Source organism: Salvia hispanica, unplaced genomic scaffold (genome assembly GCF_023119035.1).
Source record: "Salvia hispanica cultivar TCC Black 2014 unplaced genomic scaffold, UniMelb_Shisp_WGS_1.0 HiC_scaffold_181, whole genome shotgun sequence".
Classification (NCBI taxonomy): domain Eukaryota; kingdom Viridiplantae; phylum Streptophyta; class Magnoliopsida; order Lamiales; family Lamiaceae; genus Salvia; species Salvia hispanica.
In genome coordinates, this window is record NW_025951895.1 from 1 (window position 1) to 22,865 (window position 22,865).

Sequence of the window (22,865 nt, forward strand, 5' to 3'; positions counted from 1 at the left end):
CCTACAAAAACCCATCCATGCTCCTCAGAGATGACAACATGAACCCTATCCTCCCCTGCTTTCCCCTGCGCCCACTGCAAATTTTGGCTACCAAAAGACTCATCCCCAACGTCGTCGTTTTCATCAATCAAGCTCATATCTGTGCTCAAATTGTGGCTTGTGATCGTGCTGCTGTTCCCGCTGTTACTACTACTTGTTTGAATGTGATTTTGGGGCTCTATATTTTGATGATGGTGACTTTCCTGATTGTGATTTCTTCTCAATTCCTTAGAGAAACCCCTGATTGATTTGGATACAATTCTCTTGAAATTCTTGATTAAAGCCCATTTATTGGATTTGGGCTTGTACCTCTGCAGCTGCTGATCGTACTGATTCTCCAAGGGGCCGGAGATGAAGCTCCTCTCGATCGGGCCGGAGAGGAATCCGCGCTCAATTTGGCCGGAAATTGGGCCGGAGTTTCTGAGGATCGGGCCGGATTTAACGGTGGCGGTTGAGTTTCTGGGGATTGGCTGGAGCGGGATAGAGGAGAAGAAATTGGAGCTCTCAAAGGCGGAAGCTTTGTCGATTGAGTCAGAAGCGGCGGCGTAGGCGGTGGAGAGAGGGGTGTAGGTGTTGGCGGAGATGGAAGCGCCGGAGATGGTGCGATACACCGTCGTCGTTTGCGAGGCTGGTGGGTCGTCCAAAGATTGGATTTTGTGAAGAGGGTCGGGCGGGATGTAGCAGAAGGAGTGGCCCAGCCCCTCGTCCAGCGGCTCCGAGAGGCACAGCGCCACGTCGTTGCGCCGCCGTGAAATATCTCCCGCGAAGCACGGAGTTAGCTTTCCGATTCCGTTTCCCATTTCTGCTAGTAGGAAGAGAAACTATGGATAATTGGAAATGTTCAATTCTTAATTTGCTTTCTCTAAGAGAGAGAGAGAGATGGGTTTGAAGTTGAGAGAGTTCACGTTTGGTGATGGAGTTGAAGAAGAGAGAGAGAGAGTTGACTTGAAAAGGGTGACGGAAGTTGAGAATAAAAATTTAGATTTGTTATTAAATTGTAGGCGTTTTGGTTTTGGTGGGCTGAAGGCGTTGACTCTTAGTTATCAAATAGATTTGTATCTATAGGTGTATGTATGTGTATGTGTGTATTTTCCTTTTACTAGTGCGTGTGGGGTTTGAAGGGAATTTATTGGATAATAGTAGCCAACGGTTGAAGAATGTGATACGGATGAAATGCATTAATACTAGTAGTACTTCTTTAGAAAGATTAGTAAATGCTACTAGCATATACTCCATCTTCCATAATAATAGAGTCATTTTATCATTTTAGTATATTCCATAGTAATAGAGTTATTTTCATTTTAGTAAAAGTCAACACATTTTTCACACCTGTTTGATCAAGCTCTCTTACTTTATTTTCTCTACCTTTTTCATTTTCCACTTTATTCTCTCTTTACTTAACTCACCTAACACAATATTTCTTAATCTCCGTACCGAAAAGAATTGCTTCCATTACTATGGAATGGAGGGAGTAGTTGTTTGGAGAGATTAGTAATAATGGATTAGTAAATGCAATGGATTAGTAATAGTGAATTAAGGTGGCAAATCATGCATGTTGGGTTGCTATTGGGCTAATTCGATAACGATTCAATCAAACAAGGTTTTATTTGAAGTTTATTTGTTAAAGAAACTCTCTAACCCTAGTACAAATCCGACTTGCTACATTCAAATATAGGGGTTCTTGGATAACTGAGAACCAAAAAATAAGGTTAAGGTTAAGGTTAAGGTTAAGGTTCAGTTTCGATTTGTGGGTTTAGGTTTAGGCGATTCTCTGTTTTAACTGAGAACCGAAGAACTAGTTAGTGGGTTTAATTTTAAATTTTTCATATATTCATTTTAATTTCAAAAAATTGTAAAAAATAAAAAGTTAAAACCTACCTCTTTCTAAAGAATTGTCGCTGCACACAATGCTTCTCTCTCTCAAGTCTCAACTTATCTCTCCCGTTCACGCTGGTCTCTCCCATCGCCCATGGCACTGCTCTCTCCTACAAGTCGACGACTAGGTTGCTGCTCCGACTCCCCACGTCGCTGCTATTTCCAATGAGGCCACGACCAGGCTGCTGCTCTGACTCTCCGTGCCGCTACTCTCTCCGACGAGTGGCTTCGAAGTTCGAAGGTATGTACAAGAAATTGTAATAGCGATAGCACATATTTTTTTAAATGTCTTTCACTTGATGTTAGTTCCTTCGGTGGAACCGAAGAACCTGTCAGATAGGACTGATTGGAACCAAACCGACTTAGGGTTCGGTTTCAGTTTTGGAATTCAAAAAAAATGTCGGTTAATTGACTAATTGGTTCGATTTCAAACAAACCGATTGGATCCCCATCCCTATTCAAATCTGAACCTGACCTGAACAAGACACGAACCCGTTAATGACACAATATAATAAGTATAAGTTGACACGACACGATAACAACTTAATAACGACTCAAACCTAATATTACATTACTAAACATGATTTTTAAACCTGGCTTATAGAATAAAAACCTATATACACTATAAACCTAAAGAATAAAACTAAAATATAGAGTAGTACTTTATTAAAAATAAGTAAAATAATATATATAGGTACTTTTTAATAGGCCATTTCAACTCAATTCAAAATTATTGAATTTCTAACGTGTCAATCTAATAAGGATACAAAGCCAATAAGGCTTGTCTAAACTAATTTATTGCGTACATGTTTGTGTTGGATTTTCGTGTTGTGACGAAAATCACTAGCCCTAAGTTCATATGTCCTTAAACAATAGTTTGTTTTTACATTATGGTGTGACCCACAAAATGAATCCACTTCCATTTTGGTAACTTTTCTTTCTTACGAGGCGGACTTCATTCTTATCAACAATACTTCGATCATTTTTTATTTCTATTATTCCTATTTACTAATTTTTGCATTAAATCCTAAACCGTCACTAAAATCTCATTTTTATGGGACCGATGCGGTACTTATCAGTTAACGTGATTATTTTTCATAAGATGTTTTTGTAGTATTAGTATTACTACTACTCCGAGATTATATGTTGGTTTAAGTTTTGATTCCGAGATTATTATTATGGAGTAATTTGTTGGACGAATATAATCTAAGGTTGAAAACGAGAATTATGGATATTGATCAAGGTTATCTAATTAGTATTATGTATGTTGAGAATCGAATAATTTAATTTGATTTACTCTGTAATTTTGTAGTACTCCTATTATTTTGGCGTCTGGTTCTGAATTAAATTTGGTTTGCATAAAAGAAGAAGATAATTGGTTAATGCAAAGTCAAAATGCTCCACTTGTGAATGGTGATATTATAATTTTGGAAATATAAAGGTGGAATGCTGATTTGGATGTCATAATGCCTATAATTCAATGTGGCCTTTCATTTTCAATTTTATCAATTTCATTATGGCTCTGCTCTATTGCCCAACATCATCAATCATCATCACACGCATAGTATATACATTAGATATATGTGAGTGTAACTTAAATCAAAATCAATAAATATAATGATTAAATAAGTTGACAAATATTTAAGTCATACGTTGCTATTCAGCGTTGGTGCATGCTAAGTGCTAACCTCTTTTTAATTATTGTCATCAAAATTTGTTAATGAATTTTAAGAAAGGTACATATACGCATCTAATAGGGAGGATTGAGGAAATCTGTATAAATGTGGATATCTAAGAAAATGTCTCATTTTATATTATTATAATATCAAGAAATGTTTACAAAATAAAACTAAATTTTTATCGATTAATCCTTATTTAAAAATGTAGATTCAAATTTAATTTGTTCCCTTATTAATAAATAAATAAAATAACTATTACCCTGCCTTTTGCAATTTATCACCATGCGCGTGTGTATATATAGTTGTATTTTGTCATTTTGAAAATTTTCAAAGGTTCTAAAATTGTTTGACTTCAAATTCCGACCAATTTAATTAATTCAAAGAGACAATGCTTAGCCAAATTCTAGAATACACCCTTTTCCAGCCTTACTTGTAACTGAAATATGAAGTTTCGTTATTAGTCAAGTTGTCTTTTCATTGTGAAGAAGTAGTATATATATGTGGTAAACTGGTAATTAATATAACCCACTTAGTTTAAAGAAATAATTAATTAATTAACATAAAGTAAAAGGTAACATAATCCTCCTTTGCATATATTATTATGTTCCCCTATTTCCATGTACCACTTACAAACATATTCACAACATGGTTAAGTTAGATCAAATGATTCAAATCACATATGTAATAAACCTTGTTCAAATATTTAGTGATTGTCTATATTATGATATGCGGCTATGTTAGGTTTAACTCGATCTTTTTAATAGTATATTATTTTCATTATTACATAAATCAAAAACTGCTACATGGAATGAGGGCTCCGTGTCTGATACGTGTTTGATGAATAAATGATAACTTAAATTTGTGGCATTGAAAAGTCAGCCACTTCAATTGGTTTTATATTTTGAAAATTTAAAACATATACTAAAAATAGCTCTTCATTTTTTTATTTTTCATTTTAATCATCAGTGCTCATCTAAACATTTTCTTATACGTTCTGCCGTTCTGGGCCCAAATTACTATTGAAAGTTGTGGAGTTTTTTCAGTGTCAACGTTATCGGAGTTATTATGATAAGGGCTCGTTTGATTGCCCTGATAGGGTAAGATAAGCCCTCCTATCTAGGGCTTATCTCGTTTGTGATTGCCCTGACAGTAATGCACGACGACCCGGGATACAACCCCAACCCGAGAGAAATTAAGATACCACGCAATGTTTCCTGTATATGCGTATCAGGGTCTTCCCCCCTGATAAGCTTGTATGCTATCGATCCTGATAGTTGGAATTGCACTGATTGCCTAAAAAACCCCTTTCCCTCTCGTGAATTCAAAGTTGTAGGAATAAATTTTATGAGCGGTCGAGGATATATGCGGCGGAAATTTTAATCGACTGATAATCGTGTTCACCGATTCCTTCATCCGCCCCATTCCAGTTTGTAAGTCTTAATTTTTTTTTTCCAATTTTGGATGATAATTACCGGCTTGCCGGTATTAACCACCATAATTTCGCAGCGGCTCCAAATTTGCTGTTTGCGCATTATACAATTGGGTATCTCTAATTTCACGCAGTTGTCGATGGCTAATGAAGAAAGTTCCCGAACGGTATGCTAAAACTTTGCAACAGAATCAAGTGTCCACTGATTGCAATTGAAATTGTCGATTGACCAATTTCACTTGCCTATTGCACATATTCATGATTGAATTATTTCAATTGTCGATTTCCATTGAATTTGATAGTTAAATTTGGTTAAAGTCAGTGAATTAGATTGTTAAATTTGACTCCTTAAAAGTATGGGTCTAATTCAGGATTGATTTAATTGAACACGTCTTTGTAGTTGAGGTTTTGGTTTTGTTTTGGTTTTTGTTGCTGAGTTACTACATTAGGTTTTGAGCTATTTTCAAATTGGATTGTGAGGTATCTGCATATGGAATGCATTTTCAGGTTGCATGTCCGAATAATGACTTGACAACCGTGTTGCTCTTGCTTGAGGAAATAATTCGGAACTACCAAACTAACTTGTTACACATCTCGTTTATGATCACAATGTTATGCCCACAAAACCGCAAGCGTAAACGTTGGGATCGTCTAGGTCAGTCTGTGGTTTTAGACTCTATTCCGGCTCATGTTCGTCATCTGGATAGACTATTTCGAGAATCAGATAGGACATGTGTGTATAACTTAAGAATGGACAAAAACCATCATACATTGTGGCTTGAAACAAGGGCGTTGTATGCAATTACATACCTGATGTCTTATAATTTAGTGGTAAAAAGTTTCCCAGTTGAATTTGCAGAATTGTGTTTGTGTTGCAGCATTTAGCCTTCCTCGGCGAAGAGCAAAAAAGACTGGCGCGAGAATAAAAATTTGGGCGCCTTTTATGATTTGTTATGGATGGTGTTAGGTTTTGAAGGACAAAATTGGATATATACAAATTGTATGAGGGCAAATATGGCAAACATGTTTCTTATCATTAGTTTCCATATGGCAAATCAAAGACAGTATAAGCTATCATAAGAACTATATCAGGGCAAACAAACGTCGGAGTAAGATACGGACTATCAGCTATATCAAGCAAACCCCATTACACCTACCCTATCTCATCAACCCATATCATGCCAATCAAACGCGCCCTAATAATATTAGGGGTCAGTGAGAGGGAGGTTAATGGAAGAGATATAATAAGAGAATTAATATGCAATAGAAATATGAGATATTTCAATGCTAAATATTAGAAATGGGTCACTCACCCCTTAAAATGCCTTATAAGGGGGAGGGTTATCCACAGTGGCGGACGCAGGATTTTGACGTTGGGGTCCAATTTATTGATAACAATTGTAGGATATTTTTTTTATGCTAGCATAGCCGACAATTGCGAGAAAAATGAGTAATGAGATATAAATAATTAAATAATACCAAAACTAGAAATATATATATTTTTAATGGAGTATAATTAGTTATGAATAAATTTTGGAATAAATTAATTAATGAAGTATAAAATCTGAAATTTTTTATTTATAATAGTTGTAGAAAAATACAAAAACATCACAAATAACATAAGGAAAAATTAATACTACTATCAATTATGGATAAATTTTGAGATGGGTTAATTAATGAAGTACTAATATAGGAGTACGATTATTATTATAATTTTTTTTGGTGTAAAGATAAATTGAAATAAAAAAGCCAAAATTGAACTTGTGGAGAATTGAACACGGACCTGGTAGCTGCTAGGCCTAGCAGAAGACCACTTGAGCTGAAAAATTAACACTTAAATCTCATTAATATAAAATATATATAAGGAAATTTGAAATTCTTGGGGGTTCCATGGGTCCCCCAAGGCTCTACATATGTCCGCCACTGGTTATCTATCCTTATATAGAAGAGATAGGATCATCACCAAGACGATGTGAGACAAGATATTAGAATTTTAACACGCCCCCTCACGTGTGGGCCGGAATGACACATCGGACTTCCATCACGTGGGTAGGCAAGAGAAGAGATAAAGAGATATAATTCATCATCGACTTGGGCCCGCTCTGATACCATATTAGAAATGGGCCACTCACCCCTTAAAAGGCCTCATAAGGGGGAGGGTTATCCATCCTTATATAGAAGAGATAGGATCATCACCAAGCCGATGTGAGACATGATATTAGAATTTTAACACTAAAATAATTAAAAAATACTCTTTTTGTTCTATATTAGGAGTCCTAATTATTTGATTTAATACATGTTTTAAAAAATATAGAATGAAAGTAAATTAAAAAAATTGGTTAAATATAAATCGATTTGTATATATAAGTTTGTAATAAAATGAGAGTGAAATGAATTAGAAAAATGTAGAGTCAACTTCTTCTAAGAGCACTCTCAATGGCGACGGTGAAAATCCGGCGATTTTTCGCCGGATATCGCCGACTTATCGCCGGCCATTGGGAGGAGTTCGGCGATTTTTCGGCGAAATTCCTACCGATTTTACGCCAAGCGGCGTTTTAACGCCGGGCTATCGCCGGATCATCGCCGGCCACTGTGGGGAGCTGTTCGGCGATTTTTCGGCGATGATCAATTTTTTTTTTTTTTTTTTCCCTCAACGGTCATATTCTAATTTCCACCCCTATAAATATTTCATCCTCTTCCTCCATTCATCACCCACAAACTTCATTCACACAAATTTTCAATCTTTTTTCTCTCCATCTTTATTAAATGAGTTCTGATTCATCGTCTCGTGCTCAGTCCGACGAGGAAATATCACATTCTTCTTCCGAAGAAGAGGTACCTCCGCTCCCACCGGATGGGATGTAGCGGGTTTCGCCAACAACCCAATCAACAACTATATCTCCCGCTACATACAAAGCGAGATCGCTCGAATGCAGCAGCCACCCCCCCAACGGCCAATCCGCCGGCGGCGCCGATACATCCCTCGCAACCACACTGGTGCGCACGATCGGCTGTTCGCCGATTATTTCGCGGAGGAACCACGTTATCCGGCGAGATGTATTTCGTCGCCGGTTCAGAATGCGCCACTCCCTCTTCCTGCGCATTGTTAATGCGTTGTCCGCGCGTTACCCCGAGTTCCGGCTCCAGCGAGACGCAGCAGGGAAGCCCGGACTATCGCCCCTACAGAAATGCACTGTTGCCATCCGGCAGTTGGCATACGGAGGGTCCGCCGACATGTTCGATGAGTATCTGCAATGCGGCGAGACGACTGGCAACGAGTGCCTGAAGAATTTCTGTCAGGGCGTGCGAGAGATATTTGGGGAGCACTACCTTCGCTCGCCGGACGCAGCTGACTGCCAGTTCCTACTGGATTGGCACTGGAGGACCCACGGCTTTCCGGGGATGCTCGGCAAAGCATCGACTGTATGCACTGGCAGTGGAAGAACTGCCCAACCGCGTGGCGAGGCCAGTTCACTACCGGCTACAAAGGTACGCATCCCACCATCATTCTTGAAGCCGTTGCCGACCAACGGCTTTGGATTTGGCATGCTTATTTTGGTATAGCCGGGTCGAACAACGACCTAAATGTTCTCAATTCCTCGCCCCTTTTCAACGAGCGGATCAACGGGTTAGGCCCCTCCATCGAATTCACGGCCAATGGCAATGTGCATAACATGGGGTACTACCTGGCTGACGGCATCTATCCGCAATGGCCCGTGTTTCTGAAGACGATCAGATGCCCACTCGGAGATAGAAGAAGGTATTTTGCCCGAGCGCAAGAGTTTGCGCGCAAGGATGTGGAGAGGGCATTTGGGGTGCTCCAATCGCGATTTGCACTGGTAAAGGGCCCGACGCGCTTTTTCTACCAGGGGGATATTGCCGATATCATGTATGCGTGCATCATCATGCATAACATGATCATCGATGATGAACACGAAGGCGTCCTCGACGTCACCAACGACCCAAGTGTTGCATCATCGAGTCACGGTGTCTCAACCGAGTCCGCCCGCCAGGGTGTACCGCACAACGAACATGAACGGTTCCAGGCGTTCATGGACATACACCAGAAGGAGGCCCATCAAGCACTACAACACGATATCATCGAAGAATTGTGGGCAAATAGAAACCGCGCCCACCGCCCTTGAATTTTTTTTTCTTTGAATTTTTTTTTTGATTTTTTTTTTCCATTCGTGTACTTTTTTTTTTTTTTTTTAATTTTCTTCGTTGTAATGTGTACCCGTGTTTAATACAACGAACTTTATTACTATTATTTGTTTTATCTTATAAATTAAATAAGCTAGCTTTATTATATATAAAAATAAAACAATTAAATTAGTGATGATGTAAAAATGAAATGTTGAGTTAGGGAGAAATAAGGGAGAAACCATTGGAGAGGTTGGCTAAAAGTTGGCTAAAAACTGGGGATAAATTTTGGTGCTGATGTGGCGCTGATGTGGCAGGAGTTAGGGAGAAATAAGGGAGTTTATCCCCAAACCATTGGGAGTGCTCTAATGATTATAAGAGCAATAAAACATCTATATTTAACAATTTTAGTATAATAATTATAATAATATTTTTTTATTATTCTCATAACTCTCCTTTTATATATGTGTATATAAGACTGTCCTAAAATGATAACCTACCACAAGACCCTTAGATTTAGGAGCAAATTTAATCTTAGCTTGTCACGTGGCAGGCTTGTTTACCTATGTTACACAGATTGCTTGGAACCATATGCCGAGTTGCTTACCTATGTATCACAGATTGCTCGCTTATGTATTGCAGATTGTTTGCCTAGGTTGTCTATGGTGTCATTATATTGCTCTGATTTCGTACCGCAGATTGCTTGGAACCACATGCCGAGTAGCTTGCCTATGTATCGCAGATTGATTGCTTATGTATCACAGATTGCATACTACGTTGTTGTCACGTTGTCACTTTAAAGTGGTGTCACCTAACGCACCCATTTATATATATATTAGAGCATCTCCAATGCCTTTAGGTCAGCCACTCTCTCTCCCTGCCACGTCATCAACACTAAAATTCCACTTGCCAAATCATTATTTTACTCAAATAGGCTAGCCTAAGGCCAGCCACAGGCTAGCCGCAATAAAAATAATTCAAAAACAACTAACATTTACGCAATTAAATTTACGATTAATTACGGAATTTAATTTATGAGACATATATGGAAAATGCATTCATTTCATTTAAATAAAAAAAAGATACATAGATAAAAAAAAGTATATAATAAAAAAAACAAGTGGCTTCCACACACGAGCCCTGCCTCTCTCTACTCCTCATCGCCGCCGTCGCCGTCCTCACCGCCGTTGCCGCTGCCACCCGGGACTCCACATCGGTGGCATCTGAGCCCGCGTTTGAGCCCCCCATCAGTGCCCTCGTGGCATCCAAATCCACCTGCATGCTCTCGAGCATCGAGTGAAGAAACCTCTTCTCCTGTGGGGTCAGTTGCGGCCCTCCACTCTTGGAAGATCTTGTACATCTGTTCTTGCATTTTTTGACGCGAGAATAAGGTGTACGCGCGTGGGGGAGGGTGCCGAGATGACCTCCTGGGGCGATAGGGGGGAGGATCCCCTCGCTGCCCGTTGCGCCCGCTTTTGGCCAACCGGCGAGGGCTACGAGCAAAGGATGGAGGGGTCGAAAACTCCCCAGCATCCGGGGGAGGTCATGGGATCCCGGCGCGGCCCGACCCGTCTAGAACGGGAGTGTCCGCCTCCCCGATATCGATCCCCAGCTCATGCAATGAGAAACGGTCATCCCAAAGTGAACTGCGTCTCCACCTGGGTCGACGTGTGAGACGAAGCCGTCAAAAAATCAAGAGAGGGACGATAGACCGTGCCCCCCCCCCCGGTGACCCCTGCATACCGGGATGCATACCGAGCTGCATCCCTCCCTGCCATACCGGGTATCATCCCCGTCATCTGTTGCAGCATCTGCTGCGGCATCTCGGGGGCATACCTCCCCACTCCCGGCGTTGGGTTCTTGCCCGCCAACGGCCCTTGCTCCCCGCCCAGGCATCCCCTTCTTGCAGCATCCCCCATGCGCTCCCGCTATCATCCCCATCAACTCGTTGCCAAGGGATGTTAAACCCTTAGCCCATCTCGCCCGCCCATCGGCCCATCCAGCATCCCACGGTTACCATGGGAGTCTGAGATCCGCTCGTCGCCGGACTGGACTCGTTGTTGTTGTACATCGCTTGATGTTGCTCTTGTACAAAAATTTAGAGAGAAAAAAACTCGTTAAAACAAGTGGTGCAAATGAAAATGAAACTAAAATCGCGTATATATAGTTTTTAAAAAAATTTCAAAAAATAAAAAATAAAAAATAGCGCTGGCCGATCGCTCGCCGATCGGCACGCCACAATGGCGGCCAGCGCATCGCCCACAAATCGGCGTGCGCTCGCCTATTCTCTCGCCGAAAACGCGTTGGCCAATTCCAATGGTTCGGCTAACTGACCGGCTAGCAACGCGAATCGGCTAGCCGGTGGGCTAGCCGCTATTGGAGATGCTCTTATAGGTTATAAACGATGAAGCGCAGTTCAATTGATATAACGTTTCTTTTCTAACCAATCGGTCAGAGGTTCGAGTCATCATGAAATAGATGGAAAACCATTGTTGATCCTTTTTATGCTAAAAAAATAATCCTTCTGTCCCTAATAGTAGTAACTATTTGACTTGGCACGAGTTTTAAGAAATATAATAGAATGTGGGTTGAAAAAGTTAGTGACATGTATAGTATATCAGTTTTATATACTCCCCTCATCCCATAAAATTATGAGCAATTGCGTACCCTGATTCCTCCTTAACGGGCTACTGCATACTCTGATTGAACCCTCTCACATGATGTCGGGTCGGAGTGTGGGGACGCCAAGGCGACGGAATTGCCCTTTTTGCTGCAATGAGCAATTAATATGGCACAAGAATTAAAATAAAATTAGTTGAAAGTGGAACCCATATTATTAGTATGACGGTATAAGTTGTAAATAAGTTGATGTATAAGGATAATAAAATAGGATAGTTTTCCATAAATGAAATGCACATATTTTTGTAGGACGGACGAAAATAAAAAATACACATATTTTTATGAGATGGAGGGAGTAATAAAATAAGTATGTGGGAATGAATTAGTGGAATGTGGGGTCCATTACCAAAAATGGTAAAAATGATAGATGATAAATTTTTAGAGATGTACAGAAATGAAAAATAAGTGATAAATTTTAAAAAACGGAGAGAGTAAATATAAATACCTAATTACCACTAATTTTTGTAGGGTTTGAGTCATCACGAGGTAGCTGGAAAACCATTGGTGATTCTCTTTACAATAAATAAATAAATAGGCATATAATCCACAACTTTTCGATCACTTTTTTTTTTACATTTCTTAAAATCTGTGTCGAATTAAAATAGGACTTTAAATAATGGACGAAGAGAGTAATATTTAAGTAAAAATTAAATTACTTGGAGGGCTATGTATAATGTATAGGTTGGATGAAACATTTTTTGTTGTTATAAACATATAAAAATACTTGCGAATATATAAAGCCATTAAAATTAATTTAAGAATGTACTACTTTAGTATAGAATTTCATGATCAAATTGACTGCATATAATTTCAGTTTTAATACTTATATTTAAGATTTTTAACTATCCAAAGGATGTACGTATACATTTAAATTAGAAAAGTACTACAGGATCAGCACGCAAATTACTCCATTAATTATATACAGAGAAAATGGGAAAAAAAAAAAATTTGATATGCGTGTGAAGAGTGTGTACCGACCTTTGGTATTGAGAAAATTTTGCACATGCATACGCGTGAGATATTGATTATAGGTTTTGACTTTCACCTATTCAATGAGGAAATTCAATTTGATTAAGAGTATTCAGTTTAAGATAGTTGGACTGTTTTAATTTGACTCTAACCTACTTCGCTAATTACCGTAAATTCATCATAGTCATTGCATAAAATTTCAATTCAAACTTCTAATTTATAGGAAGTATCATTGAATATCTCTATGAAATAGTCGTTACGAAATACGAATAATATAATCCAGTTGTTCTTTTTCAAATAGATTTCAAAAATAAGTGTGGAAAAGCTATCACTCTTATTCTTTTGTAGCCATTTCACAAAAATACTCGGATATTGGATTTGAATGTGTTATTTCAAATTGTCCAAATATTATACATTTGACTTACTTTTTTTAATGAATATGGAAATTAAGGCAAATGCCTCTGAGGCCAATGGGATACATCATACTTCATCCGTATTAAAAATGAAACGTTTTCATTAAAAAAGGAAACGTTTCATATCTCTACTTTTTCATCTCTCTTCTTTTATTCTCTCATCATTAACTCACAAAATAATAATAGTATTACATAAAATCTCGTGTCAAAAAATAAATGTTTTATTTTTAATGCGACGGAGGGAGTAGTAATATATAGTCGGAAATCGAACAATGAGTTACTTTTGTTATTTTTGTTATTTCTATGATGTTCGTGCATTGTGTGGTGATAATTATCATTGATTTGAGAATTTTGTTGAATGGCCATTAATTCTAAAATATAAACTATAATCAACCATGTATTTAATTAGTAAATGATTGTCATCAATTAAAAAAGAAATATAACTATTGGAGCTTCTAGATGGGCAGAACAATTTCAACGCCTCGTATTTTCTTTATGCATGCCAAATTAGAGTAAACTCCACGAAATAATATTTGATTAGTAACTAGAATAATCATTTTAATTTGGGTGAAAGATGGGTCATACTAATTCAAAATAATACTATAAAATGTTTGTAATTCCTCAGTCCCAAGTGAGATGTTTTTGGGCATAAGAATTAGAAAATAGTGTTTAGTAAATTATATAGAGAAAAAATGTAACGAAGAGCAAATAAATAAAAGACAAAATAAAGTATGAGTGATTAAAAAAATTATTTTTAACCGGAGATAACATGATCTTTTACCTTAATTATAACACCTCAAAAGATAATATAGCTCAATTATTATAAATAAAAAATAATTCCTTATATGCTACATCGAATAAGTTCTTTTAGAAAGCTACACCCAACGAGTTAATTCAATAATACATTGTGCTTTTTTTTTGTCGATTTTTAGGACTATATCTCCTTTCACGTTTAATATCTATGATTAAACTAATAAAGATCGACCCGTTGGAATATGAAATAGTTAGTCATTGGTTGATTAGACCTAAATATAGGCACATTGTACTATTAATTAATAATTTAACATTGACTTTTGATACATCAGTTTGCCCAATTGCACCAGAAAATGGTTATAGCCTGCCAAACTATTTCAACAACTGTAGTTACCAAATTTTCTTTTCGATTATTTTAAAATAAATTAGATAGGAATTTATTGTTGAAAGATCATATATTCCTGGAGCACGACTAGTTCAGATATCAAATCTCGCCAATATGAATAAACAACAAATTTGGGTTGATTTATTTATTGACTTAGTGCAATGGATCTAATTGGGGTTTGAAAATAAAAATTCAGTGTTTCATATGTGTTTAACTAATTATAATTACAAAATTTTTTGTAATTATGATTATCCGGATACACCCAGACCACTAGAATCTGAAAATAACCCTACCTAGAAAATAATTTAGCCCCATTCAATTTCAATATAACAGGCTTAGGGGAGCACAATTGAACACCAGTAACTTGGGCTTTTTACGCCCCATTGGGCCTTGAAATAATTATTGTTCAAACTGCACTAATTTCAATCCTCAATTATGGGAAATTGTACCAAAAATGTATTTCAGATTTTTATTTCTTACAAGTGTTGTGAAGTGGCGTTTCTAATAACTTTTTTATAGGCAAAATAGACAGAAATTAAAATGAACCAAAATTAAAGTAGAGTGTATTTTATTAGAAAGTGTTTTATGTGATATTTAAATTTTTTGAAACATGCGTCAAATCCATCCCACTCTCTCTAAATTTGATTAATACAGGCATAGCCACAGAGAATAACACGGATATCCCACCATCACCATCAACGTTTCTACTACGAACCTCTCTTGATGCGCATTTCATGAATTTCTTCCTTCTTGGCAATACAAACAAAATAAGCTGAGAATCTGAATATTGTTTGTAAAATAATGGGAATATTTGATGATCAAAAGAGTAGAATGTTCAAAATAGGGAGGAATTTGGAGAAAAAAGACTCACAAATTGCGTTGAAACATCATGGCCCTGGATGCATGTGGGGTATTCTTCACACTTTGCAACAAAATCGATGGGACAAAGTCGTCAAACGAATCCCCCGTGCTTGTCTCGTTTATGGAAAGCCCTCCAATGGCAATGGTACTACTAAATATATACACGATAGAAATCCATAGATTGCATCCTAAAATGAATCGGTGATAAGAGAAGAGGTTCATCAGTTCTCCTTGTAATTTATTTTTAGTTTCAATTGCTTACAATACGTATATTCTCATCCATCTCCTCTGTCTCATATATATTTGCAGGCAAAGCTTCTTCAAGTGTTGAAGAAGAAGCCGAGCAAGACATCGTCGAGCCCTCCGTCCAAAAATCTAGAGTACGTTAAGACAAAACATGATAAGAAGGCACATTTTAGGTCAGACAGCTCTGACACATGCATAGTTTGAATTGTCTCAGGCTAAGCGCGCCGCCGACCACAAAACCCCCTCCATGAAGGCAAGAATAAAAACCTTGACGGGGAAGAAAGGCCGCCACCGAAGGAGCACGTCCTATCCCGTGCGAACACCGCCAGACGAGAACCTCCCGTCCCACCATAAGGGGAAGTCTTTCGACTGCGTGGAGGCGCCTCTCGAGGGCTGCTCCGACCCCTATGCTTCAACCTCGCACCACATGAGGCTCAACTACTTGAAACAGAATGAGGTTGATCAGTTTGGAGATCACCCTGTTAGAGATCACACCCTTGTTCATGGCAACTTGATTTATGCAATCGAGCCAACCAGAGGCGATGCTCTTCAAGAATCAAAGCTTTTCATGGATGCGTTGAATCTTCTCAATTTGAGAGAGGAGATGTTCTTGAATATCATGAAAGATCCAAGTATATCTATGGCTAATCAGCTGCATTGTCGTCGTTCGCCTAACTTGAGATATGGATTGAACAAGTCCATCTCGTTTGCTCATTCGGGTGCGAGAGATTTCGATGATTTGGAAGGCTGTGCTGCTGCTAGGAGGAGTCATGATTCTGCTGTTGCGTCTGTGAAAAAGAGTAGAGAGGAGATTAAGCAAGAGAACGAGGCGTGTGAGGTTTTGGACAATGCTGCTTCGCCTGCAGCAGCAGCAGCCACCATTTTGAGGAAGAAGAGCGACGAGAACAGAGCTGGCCTCATGCGTTTCAAGAATATCCGGGAGAAGATCAGGTATGTCATCCGGGATAGGAAGAAGGAGAAGAATCGGATCATGATGGACGCGTTGCACCATAAGGTGCCTTACGGGACTAGCCCCTCGAAGAAGTTGGCCGAGGATGGTGTCCAGGCCGGGAGGTCGGATTTTGGCAAAGGCCCTTCTTCAAAGGACTACAAGAGGGCGACGTCGTTTGATCATTCGTTGGATAGGTATAATCAGTTGCTGGACATTAGCTCCGGAAAAGAGGGTAAAAGAAATGAATCCAAGTTGAGTGGTGTTGGGAGGAAGCCTCCCACTCTGGCGAGGATTCTCTCGCTTCCTGATATCAGGACTCATATTCCTGATATCAGGTTTAGCGAGGAGAGGGCGTTGGAACGTGTGGATGGTGAAGATGGAGGTGTCACTGGACATAGGGAGCAAGAAGAGGAGAATGATGCAGGTGATTCAATTGATGAGAAGGCGAGGGAGAGGAGGTCGTCTGAGACGATGCCATCAGAAGTTGAGCAACAAGAGCATGAAGCATCACCCTTAGATGGTAAGTAGTAGCTTTCATTTTCATTAAATTTGAATAACTCTCAAAGATGATAGTGCATGATTTGGTGATGTGACTCTGTTGAATGTTTTGTAGATTCAAGATCCTCCAAAAGGCAAAGTAGTGCTGAGCTATCACATGATGATGAACTAATCGAGGTTGATGTGGAAGAAGGGGAAGTAGACGTATACGATAGGTGTATGTCAGCACAAGACGCTGTAGGCATAGTTCAAGAGAGCCAAATAAAGGAGTTGTATAGCTAACTGGTGCACGTGCAGGGGGATGAGAAGAACAATGCGGAGTTCAACTACGTGAGGGGGTGCTTGAGCTATCCGGTTCACGAGGAACGAGAGCACGCTGGGAAAGTGGCGGTCAGGGGAGTACCCTCTCACCCTCAGTGTTTGAGGAAGTGAAGAGCGATCAGCACGAGTCGTGTTGTGCACCGGATCAAGAAGATGGGATATCCAACCAGATCCTCTTGTTTGATCTCATCAACCAGGTCTTGCTAGGGATCCATGAAAGATCTTTCTGCTATTGGCCCACGCGTCCTTACTACCCGTCGAGTGTGCATCCCTTGCCTAAGGGATCGCGCGTCTTGGAGCAAGTGTGGGCCGAGATAAGATGGCTGCTTAGCTCCGTGCCTCAGTCCGATACGGATATGGATGATGCTGTGAGCCGAGACTTGGGTCGGGACGACGGTTGGATGAATCTGCAGTTGGATGCAGAGTGTGTAGGACTGGAGCTTGAGGAAATCATATTTGATGATCTTGTTGATGAGATTTTTGAACCTTGATTTTTTTGTAGCTATTAGTTTGAGTAGTTTGATTATGATATATAGTGTAAAGATGAATGATGATCAATATCAAATGCTATAGTTGAATGTATGGTTTATAAGCACTTGATCAGGTGATCAATGATTCATAATTTTTTTATTTTTCATCATGGATTTATGTTTATTCTTGAACTAGATGATACTCTAGTGTAGGTGAAACATAGAGCGAATTACATAAATAAGTTTCCGAGTAGGTTACACATTTACAGTCTCTAGAAAATAATATCATAAAGTCTTTCGACTTTGCATTTTGCATTTTATATTTTTTCCATTTTTTCACTTCCAAACCTTTGCCGTCAATATTTTGATCGATGCACATTTTCTCTCAATTTATTTTTTCTCTCAAGTTGAATGTGTTTTGTCATAGTCCTACTTTATTCTTATTCAATTTAACTCACTAAAAACTCGATCTTATCTCTATGCCTAATAACATCTTCAAGAAGGGAAGATATATGGAAAATATAAATCATATATTTACCTTCTTTAAAAGTAAAATATACCCTTCTGAAAAATAACATATTCCAAAGAAAAAAAATATATAGAAAGGTAAATTAATTCTTTTATATAAAATAATTATACAAAATGCATTAAAAAAATATAAAGAATAATATCTTTCTCAAATACCTCTCTATTGATGGAGAGGTATTCTTCAAATGGAAATGTATAATACATTCTCAAATACCTTTCCCATCGGAAATGATTTTTCATAAGAAATGATAAATATGGTAGTTATATTAGTTAACCCCTCGCATTTAATTTACTTCGGAGATGTTTTAAAAGAACCCTCAACTACAATGAGACACAGAAGAAGTATCTTGTTTGCATGCGTATCAATGCAAAGTACATATCAATGTAGGTTTTCTGAAATAGGTAAAACACTTTCTTCTAGCAATTTTAATTCTCAAGAATGTAACTGATTTCTCTCATGTTCTTTCATCATATATAAATATAGATAAATAAAATTTTACAGACAATTTGTAATAATTAACTATTTGAAGTTCATCAAAATTGATAATATATATTTAAACAGTGATTATAGATCCTAATTTGATGCAACAATTTTTTCATAATAAATACTCCATTTGTTTGAGAATAAATGTTTCATATTGGATATGCGTGAGTTTTTGAAATTGTTTAATTTTGTAAAGGATGAGAATATAGGTTGTATTTTTATATATTAAATTTATAATAAAATGAAATGATAATATTTAATGGCGAAAGTGAAAAATGAAATCTGAGATATTCCATTCAAGTTTATAAAATTAAATTACAAATAGTAATATATGGATATATAAATTGGACACGGCATCTCGCAGGTATTCGTTATATACAAATCATTATATATTTATTTGTTTCTCTCTCCAATTTCAACGGGCAAGGTTTTCGAAGCTGGGGGATTTTCTCTCTTTCAATTCACAGATTTTTTAGTTTTCTTAGGGCTTGGGAATCCGAGGAGCTACTTTCCCAATTGGTGAGGTTAGACGATGCAATTTTTATTTAGAGGCGATAGGATTCTGAGTTTTTGCGAATTTTGTGGTGTTCCTTTGTGTTGCTTGCTGTTTGATCAATATTACTGCGTTTTACGTATTCAACTGCTGTGATCAATCGAATATTTGTGTGAGGTTTGGAATTTCTTCGTGCGGCGTTCCTGGCTCCGAGTCTTGTGGTGTCAATTACCATTCGTTTCTGAGATCTGGACTTAGTTTAGTATTCGAGCTAAAGATTTAATTTTTCTTTAATTTGATTGGAGTTGTACAATTTGTTTGGAAGTTTATTCGATTGGTTGAATTAAGGAAGCTTAGGAATTTAGACTTGTGATAATGTATAGGGACTAATGGCAGAGGTAAAATTTGATGATATTTGCCTTGAGAACAAGGAATCTACTGTTGCTTCAAGCTCCTCTGTTTCGAGAACAGTAGCAGCGCCGCACTAAAGTCTCCTGGGGCAACTAGTCCGAGAAGTGTTTCTCCAGCTCATAGGTATTGCATTCTTTCATTTTTGATGAGTGCATGTGATATTTATGGTTCAAGATATTTAATTTTCATGTCTGGCTTAGTGTTATCTGAATCATATTGCTTCTTCTTTTGTGACGCATTTTCTCTTTCCCAATATAAATACATGAATAAAAGATGTTTCTATTGATGATGCATGTTTTTGATTGATTTTGTATGGTTGTTAGATACTGAATTATAATGAATTTGTTTCTTTTTCAGCGCATTTGTGTGAATATTCTTCTCTTGTCTTATAAGAAACTAGAAAGATGTGAACTTCATTAATTATTTTCTAGTTCTACCCATGCACATCAAGTATTCTAGTATGGTGGTGCCTTTTGAATTAAATCTAGCTTTATCATGCCAAATTGGTTGCTTGTCCCGTTAAAGGAGCAGCAGCAATTCATAATTTCGAACATTTTTTTTTCTTTGAGAGAATAACATAAGATTCTATTCTTAACTGGTATGACATCTCGTCGGTGTATATAATATGTACCTATTTCACTAGCTCTCACCAATCTGTTTTGAAATATATGTTTTTGACCTCACCTCTACTCTGGAACAAAGAACTGGACAAACTTTTGCATTTATTGCCAATGGAATAAAGAGTACTTTTTTCTTTAAAAATGATAATCTTACATTTGATACCATTTTTGGGTTTACAGAAGAACTACCGGTCCAATTAGAAGAGCGAAAGGAGGTTGGACTCCAGAGGAGGTAAGAACTATTCCAAATGAATGTATGTATCTTGTGCTGGAATAATGACTTCATTTCTGGTTTTGACCTTAATGTTGCATGATGACAACTGGAATTCAAGTGGTTGTTAAGAAATGCAACTTCCCAAGTAATTCTGTTATTCTTCAGGCAATATTTACTGAACATTAAATTAAACAATTTTGCTTCAGGATGATACACTACGAAAAGCAGTGTCAGCTTTCAGAGGGAAGTCTTGGAAGAAACTCCCTCCGTCCCAAAAAAAAATAGTCTTCTTTTGCCATTTTCGGTCGTCCCACAAAAATAGTCATCTTCCATTTTTGGCAAGTTTTTCTCTCTTATGAGGTGATCCCGTTCTCCACTAACAATACTCCAATCACTTTTTTCTTTCTATCTCTCTCTTACTTTACCAATTTTGTATTAAAACCCGTGCCATCCCCAAAGTCCCTATTTTTATGGGACGGAGGGAGTAATATTCAGGTGGCACAACCATTTGAATCCAGATATTAAGAAGGATGCTTGGACATTGGACGAGGAGCTTACTCTGCTTAATGCTCATCGGATCAATGGGAATAAATGGGCTGAATTAGCTAAGCTTCTGCCTGGAAGGTACCGTTCTTTTGCTAACTTATTTTACTCAGAAGACGAAAAATAAGGAATATATTGTGTTGTAAAGGAAAATTGATGTTTGCTCTTCATCTAGCAACTTACACATCAAAATGAAATTCTGGTAGCCTTTTCATCCGATATCTGTAGTCTATCCAGTAAAACTATTGAAATAAAAGTGACACTTCTGTCTTCTGTATATTTAAAAGGACAAATAAGACTGACACTTTTGTGGACTAAAGTCAGGAAGTTGGAAAAAAATTGGGATACTGGTGCTGGTGTGAACTGTGCATGTTATATATTTTAACTGCTAAGAGTTTCAACTTTGTTTTATGTGGGACTTCTTATGCGACTTTCTTAGCTGCACAGATATGGAGATTATTCTCATGAAAGATGCTGATAAGTCACAGATGAAAGTAATTTTTAATGCTTGCAATTGCAAATGAGACTAGAGAATTAAATACTGAATTAGGAGTACTATATAGTAAGCCTGCAAATTGCTGAAATGGCTCTGTTTGAGCTGATATGATTTGTTCATTGTGTCGTCAAACTTATGAGTCCTTTGGACAATTACCAAATTATCAACAGAACTTTTTCTCCCCTCTCCTGAACTGCACAATCTTGTAGCAGTGTTCCATATTAGGTATATTATTGTGTAAAATTGTGTATAATTTGGAAGGCAAAATGCCAGCCAAAAAAGGAAATAAAACAAAGAAGAAAAGGGCGGTAGTACCAACAGTGGGGAGCAATGATCCTTAATGATTACTGCGCAGCAGATACTTTGCAGATATTTTAATTGAGTTCTTATCTGTGCAGAACCGACAATGCAATCAAGAATCACTGGAATAGCTCACTGAAGAAAAAGCTGGAGTTCTATTTGGCTACAGGGAGCCTCCCTCCAGTATCTAAAAATGTTCTTCTAAATGGTGCTAGGGATATCAGTAGGACAGCTTTAGTGAGGTCGCCTGTTTTGGCTTTGGGTGATACTATTGAATCATGTAAAGTTAAAGATGGGAAGGATAAGCTAGATGCTATTCTCGCTGATCATGATGTTGCTGCCTATCGGCAGTGTGAGTCTACGAATCCTGAGGGCACAAAGTGTCTGGCAGTGACTACCCAATCAAATGCAGAATCTGAGTTTGAGAGACATAGATTCTGTGGGGAAGTTGATCAATACCGAATTATCGGAGCAGCAGTGCATTGTGATACTCCAATTTATGAGACATTATATTATGAGCCACCAGTAATAGAAAGCCATGGTCAGCTAGATTCAAATCTTTGTAGTACTTTCTTGATGCAACCGGAAGCAGATGTCACGGCATTGTCACCCACACCTTTCATTACTCCACCAAGTGTAAATAGTAGAAGCTTGTATACTCAAACCCCTGAGTCTATACTGAGAATTGCTGCAAAAAGCTTTCCAATCACTCCATCAATACTAAGAAAGAGAAAGTCTGAGCTGCAGCAGCCTAAGGAAACAGTTATATCTAATACTGATCATGACCAGACAAATAGTTCTGAGAATACGGGGCTGCAGAACAACAGCTTATGTGAAAATCCTACTTGCGATAATGAAGATGGGTTAACAGCAATCAGTCATTTAATTCATCTCCTCCATATCGATTACGATTTAAAAGGACTTCAGTTCTTAAATCTGTCGAGAAGCAACTCGACTTCACTAATGTCATGGAGCAAGATTGCCGTGACAATAACTTGAAAGATGGAGAGGTTAAGAAAGTTCCACCTGTAACAAAGTTCGTCTACACACGTCAAAAGAGGTAA

General features: G+C 37.9%; 3 protein-coding genes, 1 long non-coding RNA gene and 1 pseudogene across 5 annotated transcripts; 4 read left to right on the forward strand and 1 right to left on the reverse strand.

Moving 5' to 3' along the window:
* Nucleotides 1-5: 5 nt before the first annotated feature.
* On the reverse strand, nucleotides 6-1,027 carry LOC125198665 (probable protein phosphatase 2C 23; the record flags this gene model as incomplete). Its single annotated transcript, XM_048096976.1, has 1 exon — nucleotides 6-1,027. A coding segment is annotated over exon 1 (834 nt), but the record flags the coding sequence as incomplete, so codon positions are not given.
* A 3,515-nt stretch (nucleotides 1,028-4,542) lies between these two features.
* On the forward strand, nucleotides 4,543-6,035 carry LOC125198666. Of its 2 annotated transcripts, XR_007172445.1 has the most exons (3): nucleotides 4,553-5,023; nucleotides 5,100-5,189; nucleotides 5,530-6,035. It is a non-coding gene; the product is annotated as an uncharacterized LOC125198666 (long non-coding RNA). The 2 variants fall into 2 exon arrangements; XR_007172444.1 differs by having other exon boundaries at nucleotides 4,543-5,023; nucleotides 5,100-6,035.
* Nucleotides 6,036-8,100: 2,065 nt separating this feature from the next.
* LOC125198669 lies at nucleotides 8,101-9,965 on the forward strand. Its single transcript, XM_048096979.1, has 3 exons — nucleotides 8,101-8,511; nucleotides 8,640-9,137; nucleotides 9,864-9,965. Exons 1-3 carry the CDS (start codon nucleotides 8,101-8,103, stop codon nucleotides 9,963-9,965), a joined length of 1,011 nt encoding a protein of 336 aa, XP_047952936.1.
* Nucleotides 9,966-15,165: 5,200 nt separating this feature from the next.
* Nucleotides 15,166-17,733, forward strand: LOC125198670 (protein TRM32-like). The gene is given in 7 exon segments (XM_048096980.1): nucleotides 15,166-15,370; nucleotides 15,535-15,605; nucleotides 15,686-16,943; nucleotides 17,037-17,158; nucleotides 17,219-17,274; nucleotides 17,276-17,329; nucleotides 17,331-17,733. Coding segments are annotated over 7 exon segments (2,169 nt in total).
* Nucleotides 17,734-19,146: 1,413 nt separating this feature from the next.
* Nucleotides 19,147-22,865, forward strand: LOC125198671 (annotated as a pseudogene).

Coding starts and splice junctions, on each gene's coding strand:
- LOC125198669 (XM_048096979.1), top strand. CDS start 8,101: ATGCGCCACTCCCTCTTCCTGCGCATTGTTAATGCGTTGTCCGCGCGT. Junction 8,512..8,639: donor GTTCACTACCGGCTACAAAG/GTACGCATCCCA, acceptor CTTTTCAACGAG/CGGATCAACGGGTTAGGCCC. Junction 9,138..9,863: donor ATATCATCGAAGAATTGTGG/GCAAATAGAAAC, acceptor TTCGTACCGCAG/ATTGCTTGGAACCACATGCC.